Here is an 8648-nt window from a genome sequence, read left to right as displayed (position 1 = left end):
TTGACAGCTGGAGATTATTCAATAAAGACTAACATCTTCTGTTAACAAAACATACCTGCATGTCGACAGCAGTTTCTCAGCTCTGCAGTTGTTGCTTTATCTTTTAGTACCAGATTGCCTTTATACTGTCAGCTTACAAATATAACAACAAGTAACAGCAACAACAATAATATTCTTTGGGATGGCATCGAGCGCATACTGGAAATTTAGGTTTGTGTAATTAAAATGGATTGCAAGCAATGACCATTTTAGGCATCTCCCAATAGGTGTGGGATTTTAGGGACCCTGTAAACATCTGGGTAGGGATGCGGGTGGCGCTGTGGGTTAAACCACAAAGCCTAGGGCTTGCCGATCAGAAGGTCGGTGGTTCGAATCCCCGCAACGGGGTGAGCTCACGTTGCTCGGTCCCTGCTCCTGCCAACCTAGCAGTTCGAAAGCACATCAAAGTGCAAATAGATAAATAGGTACCACTCTGGCGGGAAGGTAAACGGCGTTTCCATGCACTGCTCTGGTTCGCCAGAAGCGGTTTAGTTATGCTGGCCACATGACCCGGAAGCTGTACGCTGGCTCCCTCGGCCAATAAATGAGATGAGTGCCGCAACCCCAGAGTCGGTCACGACTGGACCTAATGGTCAGGGGTCCCTTGACCTTTTAAACATCTGGGTATGTGGACCACAAGATTGCATAATTGGACACAGTGTTTTTGTGATGCCAGGTAGTCTGTGAAATCCTCCAGGGGGGAGACTTGGTACGAGTGGTAAGAGATGGAGGCATCACAATATATCCAGTATGTTCTCAGTTTGCGTGGGATTTCCAAAGCAAAGTGCTTTCGTGATTTATCCTCAAGGGATCTGCAGAATGTCACGCATGTTGTGTCGGCTAGAACACTAAGGACAAGATGAATAATTGCAGCTGGAATATCCTTCCAGCTGCACTTTTCAAAGAAGAAAGAGTAAGAAGTGGAAACTTCTCTGCCCTTCACTGGAGCATCTAGGATCAATTCGTCACCTTAAGCTACTCTGAAATTTAGACCTTTTCCTCATGCAGTTTCCACCAGCAATCTATCAAGGTGATGGTAGGGACGTATTTCATTCCACAAACATTTTGCCTCCTTCCCCAGTTCTGCTTTTACCTCCAAACAGAAATTCAGCTCGGGCACTTCTGCGTAATACCGCACACGTAAATGGGGCGCTCTTCTTGTTGCTGTGGCCATTATGGTGTGCTGCCATTATTAAATTGCAGTGACATATGGGTAAAAGGGACGCGGGTGGCGCTGTGGGTTAAAGCCTCAGTGGCTAGGGCTTGCCGATCGAAAGGTCGGCGGTTCGAATCCCCGCGGCAGGGTGCGCTCCCGTCGTTCGGTCCCAGCGCCTGCCAACCTAGCAGTTCGAAAGCACCCCTGGGTGCAAGTAGATAAATAGGGACCGCTTACTAGCGGGAAGGTAAATGGCATTTCCGTGTGCGGCTCTGGCTCGCCAGAGCAGCGATGTCACGCTGGCCACATGACCTGGAAGTGTCTTCGGACAGCACTGGCCCTTGGCCTCTTTGAGTGAGATGGGTGCACAACCCTAGAGTCTGTCAAGACTGGCCCGTACGGGCAGGGGTACCTTTACCTTTTTATGGGTAAAAGGCAATTTGTAAATTAATAATAAACAGTATATCTGAACTGTCCAGTAGATACAATTGCATATATTACAAACTTACGTGTTGGTGTTAACTGGAGGAATTGAGGGTGGGATCCTGCTTGTGGAATGATCTCCCCAGTTTGGCACCTTCATGCCATACATCTTTAGGCGCCAGGTGAAAACATTCCTCTTCAGCCAGGCCTTTGGCTGATTAGTATTCTACAGCCTTTTACATCTGTCTATGGGAAAGGGAGAGGGATTACTGTTTTCTTGTTTTGTTTTAACTATTTACTTGTTTCTGTCCTGCATTTTCTTCTGTGAGCCGCCCTGAGATCTTATGATGAAGGGTAGTATAGAAATCCACTAAATAAAAATGAATAATTAAAAATCTTGTTTTGTGAGTTATACTTGGGAATTATTGTTAATTATCACTGTTTGTACTTTTCTGCATTTCATTTCCATCAGACCTCACTGTTTGCAGTCCACCTCCTCCCCACCCAGCCATGCCCGTAGGTATGCATATACCGTGTTTTTTCCACGTATAGATAACCCCCAATTTTTGACTTTAGAAAGTTGTCTCATACATGGGAAAATGTGGTAAATCTGTATACCTGACGACTGAAGATTGCATTCCATGCATCTGACGAAGTGGCCTGTAGCCCACAGAAGTTTCTGCCGTAATCAAACTTCTTTGCCTTAAACCACAAGAGCCTTTTCGTTCTGACGAGACGCCCGTGTCTCTTCTCTCTCCCACGCAGCTGAAGAACAAGTTCATGAAGAAGTTACCTCGAGACGCCGAGGCCTCCAACGTCCTGGTGGGAGAAGTCGACTTCCTGGAAGCCCCTTTCATTGCCTTCGTTCGGCTGCAGCAGGCAGTTATGCTCGGTGCTCTTACAGAAGTCCCTGTACCTACCCGGTAAGGGAGCCTTTTCTTTTTCAGTGTGGTGCAGTGGTTAAGAGCGGTAGACTCGTAATCTGGGGAACCGGGTTTGCTTCCCTGCTCCTCCACATGCAGCTGCTGGGTGACCTTGGGCCAGTCACACTTCTTTGAAGTCTCTCAGCTCCACTCACCTCACAGAGTGTTTGTTGTGGGAGAGGAAGGGAAAGGAGAATGTTAGCCGCTTTGAGACTCCTTAAAGGGAGTGAAAGGTGGGGTATCAAATCCAAACTCCTCCTCCTCCTCCTCCTCTTCTTCTTCTTCTTCTTCTTCTTCTTCTTCTTCTTTTTAATATACAGTCATACCTCATGTTATGATTGCTTCAGGTTACATGTTTTCAGGTTGCATCCTGCGGCAACCCAGAAGTACCGGAAAGAGTTACTTCCGGGTTTCGCCGCTTGCGCATGCGTAGATACGCAAAATGACATCACGCGCATGCTCAGAAGCGGCGAATCGCGACTCACGCATGCACAGACACACAGACGCAGGTTGTGTTCTTTTCAGGTTGCAAACGGAATGGATCCTGTTCGCAACCAGAGGTACCACTGTATTTTGTAAAAATTTTACATAACACATTTCAATTTAAACCTTCACCTTCACATTTTGGATTCTCGGAATCCCTTGACCTCCCCCCGCCCTTCTCTGGTTTTCATTGTCAATCCCTTTTTCTTCCAGCTTATCCCCCCCCCCCAATTCAGTATAAATATTATTAACTTTTCCTTTTTTTTTTGTACTTTACAAGTATTAATCTAATCCTGCCAAAGTTTTTAGTTGTTTACATTGTTCTCTTAAAGACATTATAATTTCCCCCCATTCTTTCTTCAACTTCTTCTCATCCTGGTCTCTGATTCTTCCAGTCAGCTTCGCCATTTCGGCATAGTCCATCATCTTTGCCAGCCACTCCTCTTTGACTGGAACCTTATCCTCTTTCCTTCTTTGGGCCAGTAATACTCGCTGCTGTTGTCACATACATAAAAAGTCTTTTCTGCTCACTCGGAATCTCTGTCCCTAAAATACTTAATAAAAAAAGCATCTGTATTTTCTACAAATGTTATTTTAAACATTAGGAGCCTTTTCAAGTCAGTGGCTGTATTAAAGGTAAAGGTAAAGGGACCCCTGACCATTAGGTCCAATCGTGACCGACTCTGGGGTTGTGGCGCTCATCTCGCTTTACTGGCTGAGGGAGCCGGTTTACAGCTTCTGGGTCACGTGGCCAGCATGACTAAGCCACTTCTGGCGAACCAGAGCAGCGCATGGAAACGCCGTTTACCTTCACGCCGGAGTGGTACCTATTGATCTACTTGCACTTTGAGGTGATTTCGAACTGCTAGGTTGGCAGGAGCAGGGACCGAGCAATGGAAGCTCACCCCATCATGGGGATTCGAACCGCCGTCCTTCTGATCGGCAAGTGGCTCTGTGGTTTAACCCACAGCACCACCTGCATCCCAGCTAATGGCTGTACAGTGGTGCCCCGCAAGACGAATGCCTCGGAAGACGAAAAACTCGCAAGACGAAAGTTTTTCATTTTCTGAGCTGCTTCGCAAGACGGATTTCCCTATGGGCTTGCTTCACAAGACGAAACGTCTTGCGCCTTTTTTTTTTGTAAACCGCAAATGCATTCCTATGGGAAACCGTCAGTACACATTGGTGCTTCGCAAGACGAAAAAACTCGTAGAACGAAAAAACTCGCAGAACGAATTAATTTCATCTTGCGAGGCACCACTGTATTAGCATTACTTAAATCAGAAGGGTCGGGGGGGGGAGAGGGAAGAGAGAGCATGCATTCATATTTAAGAAAACTGCAGTTTTAAACTAAGGAACAACAGCAGCAACAAAAAGTGTTCTCTATAGGCAAGAGAGAGCCAGCAATAAATCACACTGTGCAAGTTGGAGTTAATTCCTTCTTAGCAAAAACAGGATCTGCACAGGAATGCCAGGCCTAATGAGCACAGCAGCTCACCTCTGCTTGGTCTTGCCCCCATGAAACAGTTGCTGAGACTGAAGTCCCCACCTCCCCGCAGCTCCCAGTTAAGGAGCCTTTTCTCCCTCCCTCCCTCCCTATTCTTGATCCTGTTTTCTATTATTAAAAGACAACTACAACTCTATGATTCCATGATTCTATGAACTATGCAGCATGCCAAACTAAAACAGGGTCATGCCGGAATGTCTGATAGACATGACACAAAATGGAAGAATGAAAAGGAAGAGGAAATAAGCAAAATTCAGTTACATTAAAGTTCTGTAGATACCCGATGGGATAAGCGATTATTAGAATCGGCCACTTCATCTTAAGCAGGGATTTGGTCCCAACCAAATTAAGCAGGCTGATGGAGAAGCGCTTTTCCGGCATTGCAGAGGGTTTGAACACATGGCCCTGTGGGTTCCTTCCAGTCCTACAATTCCATGATTCATAGCCTTCCAGTTTTCTTGGATCACTGTCAGATGTTAAGATTTTTTTATTAAAGTTTTTTCTGACGTTAATGATATAACAAGTTCTGCTATATCTTCTTGTTGTTTATTAATGTCCAACTGATTCAAATTCTATGAATCTCCATGCTCCACTGCTTTTATCTAATCTGGTGGTACATATATTACCGTGTTGGTTTTTTCCAAAATGAATCATGACAATATTTGTTTGTTCTTTCTTTTTCCTCCTTGGGGGTCAGGTTCCTCTTCATTTTGCTGGGTCCCAAAGGCAAAGCTAAATCGTACCATGAGATTGGCCGAGCCATCGCTACCTTGATGTCTGATGAGGTAATCTCCCTTCTGTGTTGCTGAGTGCAGTTCATTTAGCATTAACCGATATTTGCATTATTGTTGTTATTATTATTATATATTTACCACCCTTCATCACAATCTCTCAGGGTGGTTCACAAGATAAAAGCTTTCGCTTTCCTAGCCACAGCCTCAAAAGAGCCAATCTTGCAATACTTCCAGGAAATATTCAGGGCAGTCTTCTGCGAATTTCCAGGAATGGGAGATTTTGAAGGCTGTTCCACGCATTACATTGGATAAAGTGTTCAGCTTGCCATCAAGTGATAGGAAACAGCAACCGATCTTGCCTGTCTAGAAGCAGAACTTCCTGGGACGGTGGTTGTCCTGTGTCTTTGAACACAGGTTTCCACCAAACATCAGTAAAATGGCAGTATGGAGGTAACTTCTAGGCAACAGGTGGCTGATGAGTAATTTTCTTGCCTATCACTCCCCTTTCAGCTCCTCACACCCACTTTATTTCCAGCTAGGTTCAGAGCAGTGATGTGTGTGTGGGATTGGGGAGCAAACTTTTCCAGTGCTTTATTTTTCCATGGAAAATTCTCTGTCCCATAATTTCATTAGTAGCAATGAACAGGCGAAAAGGACCAACTTCAAATGCAGTATTAGCTGAGCTTGGTTGTTCAAGTGTTTGCTAAATACAGGTAAATTAAACGTCCTTAATTAGATCACTCTCCAGGGCATCAGGTAATCACCCGACATAAACTGAAATTTTTGCAATCCCAATTAAACTAATTTGCACAGGAACATTTTCCAATGTAAAACAATTTCCAGGAAAGCTGCACCGCTGGTTCAGAGACCAGAAATAAACCCAGCTGCAGGGGCAGCAGGAGTAGCCTGGGAAACTGTTGCACTGAAAAGTTGTGGTTGCAGGAAAAGTTAAGCACCCCTCTGCTGCTTCCTCCTTTGCTGAAAATATATTGCCAGCTTTTCTCCCATTAAGCAAAAGCTCTGCAGAATAAAAGGTAATGTGGCGTTTGCCCTCCTAGGTGTGTGACATCATACTGGGTTCATAAGGAAAGGGTTAACTAATTGTAAAATGACTAACCAATGGGAACCCAAGGGAAGGAGTTCGAGTTAGGGTGGTTGAGAAGTCAGTCTGGAGTTAGAAGAGACAGAGAGGATAAGTCTGTGGGTTGGGCTAGTCTGATGTGAGAGAGTGAGAGAATCTGTTAAGAGGAGTCAGTCAAACAGTTGATATAATCAGTCAGAAGGTATTAGGAAGGTATAGGCCGGTAAAGAAACGAAATTTAAGAAACTGACAGGCATATTATCTGAGAAACCATAAACTTGTTAATGCTTATAAAATAAACTTGTTTATTTGGTTCAATTTTAGCAACTGTCTCGACTCAGTGTTTTACACAAGAGTAACGGGTTGGTGGCAGCGGGGAAGCGAGCACAGTGGTGGCACAGGGATCAATAGACCATTAAACGTACGGAGACCCTGTGTGATCGCCACAGGTAATCTGTCAGTTTGGCTAGTGGCAATTTGACTAGTGCTCCATAACAGGGAGGAACCATAGCTCAGTGGGTAGTGGATGTGCTTTGGACTTTGAGGACTGCAGATTTAATCCCCGACATCTAAAACGATCAGGTAACAGCTTATTGGAAAGACCACAGCCTGGAGCCCTGGAGAGTTGCTGCGAGGCAGAAGAGAAGAGTGTCAGGCTAGATGGACAAAGAGGATGACCTCATAAATGAGGCGTCTTTCTGTGCACCTGTAGAAGGATTTGCTAGATGGCAGCCTTCCCTTTCCTTCCTATGTGCAGGTGTTCCACGACATTGCCTACAAAGCCAAAGACAGACAGGACCTGATTGCTGGGATCGATGAGTTCCTGGATGAAGTTATTGTGCTTCCCCCGGGGGAGTGGGACCCTGCCATCAGGATAGAGCCCCCCAAGTCCCTCCCATCTTCAGACAAAAGGTAAGAGAGGTGCATATGCCACATTAAGGCATGCCAACTTCTTCAACTTTCACATTCCAGAATCGAGGTGTGCCAAAAAAGGTTGTATCAGGACTTGGGGTATTTTGGTTAAATTAATGGAATTTGGTTTTGCTTGGTAAATAAAATGTGTGTAAAATTCATAGGTAAAAATTCATTGGTAAAAATGATTACCAAATACTTGCAGTTATACGTACTTATTTGTTTAGTATGACCCGACATTTTCATTAGGTAAAATTAAAATTCTTTGGTTTTCCGAAAGCAATTTATGTGCTTCTTCGCCAAACCTAGACTTGCCAAGCTAAATGTTGTCCAGTCACAAAAGCAGTAGCATATCTGAATTCCTCACCCCCTCAAAAAACTAAAAAAACCCCACAAAATTTTAAGACCCTGTCACTGGATATGGTTGCAGTAATTAAAGTTTCGCCGCCTAAAATGGCACGCCGTAATGCCACGTGCCACATCACAGTTGCGGCACCCAAAGTCACAGGCCGAAGATCCTGGATATATGGAAGCCCAGCTGAATTCTCATTTCTTTCTTTCTGCTCAGGAAAAACATGTATTCGGGTGGTGAGAATCTGCAGATGAACGGGGACACTCCACACGACGGGGGAAATGGAGGTGGGGGTCACGGGGACTGCGAGGAGTTGCAACGAACTGGCAGGTAAGTGACAAAAGTTTGTGCGCCGATACAGGGCATCTCGCTCGATTGCATTGGCACACAGGCTTCTCGGTTCCAGATTCTCCTTTTGTGCCTTGACTCATGTAATTGTGGCTCATGGTTCTCCAGTGTGGTGTAGTGGTTAAGAGCGGTAGTCTCGTAATCTGGTGAACCGGGTTCGCGTCTCCGCTCCTCCACATGCAGCTGCTGGGTGACCTTGGGCTAGTCACACTTCTCTGAAGTCTCTCAGCCCCACTCACCTCACAGAGTGTTTGTTGTGGGGGAAGAAGGGAAAGGAGAATGTTAGCCACTTTGAGACTCCTTCGGGATATCAAATCCAAACTCTTCTTCTTCTTCCCCTTGCTAGATTCTGTGGCGGTTTAATCAAAGACATCAAGAGGAAAGCCCCTTTCTTTGCCAGCGACTTCTATGATGCATTCAACATCCAAGCCCTATCTGCCATTCTCTTCATCTATCTGGCTACTGTAACCAACGCCATCACTTTTGGGGGGCTGCTGGGAGATGCTACGGACAACATGCAGGTGAGCCATGGCTCAGAGCAAACTTCTGCAACTGCAGTAGTCTGGGCTTGGTCAAAAACAGATTTTTTCTTTTTTTACGACTGCTTCAAACAGCACAGCCTTACGATCTGCTGTGCAAAGAAAAACAAAACAAATATGAGATGCAAAAGTCATTGCGCCAGCATCCTGT

General features: G+C 45.2%; 1 protein-coding gene and 1 long non-coding RNA gene across 10 annotated transcripts in view; both read left to right on the top strand.

The window, feature by feature from the left end:
• The window catches only part of LOC310657754, a 197638-nt gene that overhangs the window by 138273 nt on the left and 50717 nt on the right, over nucleotides 1-8648 (top strand). The window lies entirely within an intron of this gene.
• The window catches only part of SLC4A4 (solute carrier family 4 member 4), a 190775-nt gene that overhangs the window by 135225 nt on the left and 46902 nt on the right, over nucleotides 1-8648 (top strand). For all 9 annotated transcript variants that reach the window (XM_083398253.1, XM_083398254.1, XM_083398249.1 and 6 more), the window contains 5 exons: nucleotides 2384-2541; nucleotides 5229-5316; nucleotides 7104-7258; nucleotides 7827-7940; nucleotides 8305-8479. In XM_083398253.1, coding sequence (XP_083254379.1) covers nucleotides 2384-2541; nucleotides 5229-5316; nucleotides 7104-7258; nucleotides 7827-7940; nucleotides 8305-8479 — 690 coding nt within the window. The remainder of the gene's footprint in view (nucleotides 1-2383; nucleotides 2542-5228; nucleotides 5317-7103; nucleotides 7259-7826; nucleotides 7941-8304; nucleotides 8480-8648) is intronic.

The sequence above is a fragment of the Podarcis tiliguerta genome, assembly GCF_965153285.1.
Source record: "Podarcis tiliguerta genome assembly, chromosome: 9".
Lineage (NCBI taxonomy): Eukaryota > Metazoa > Chordata > Lepidosauria > Squamata > Lacertidae > Podarcis > Podarcis tiliguerta.
Note: the sequence above shows the minus strand (reverse complement) of the source record. Positions and strands in the feature narration are given on the sequence as shown.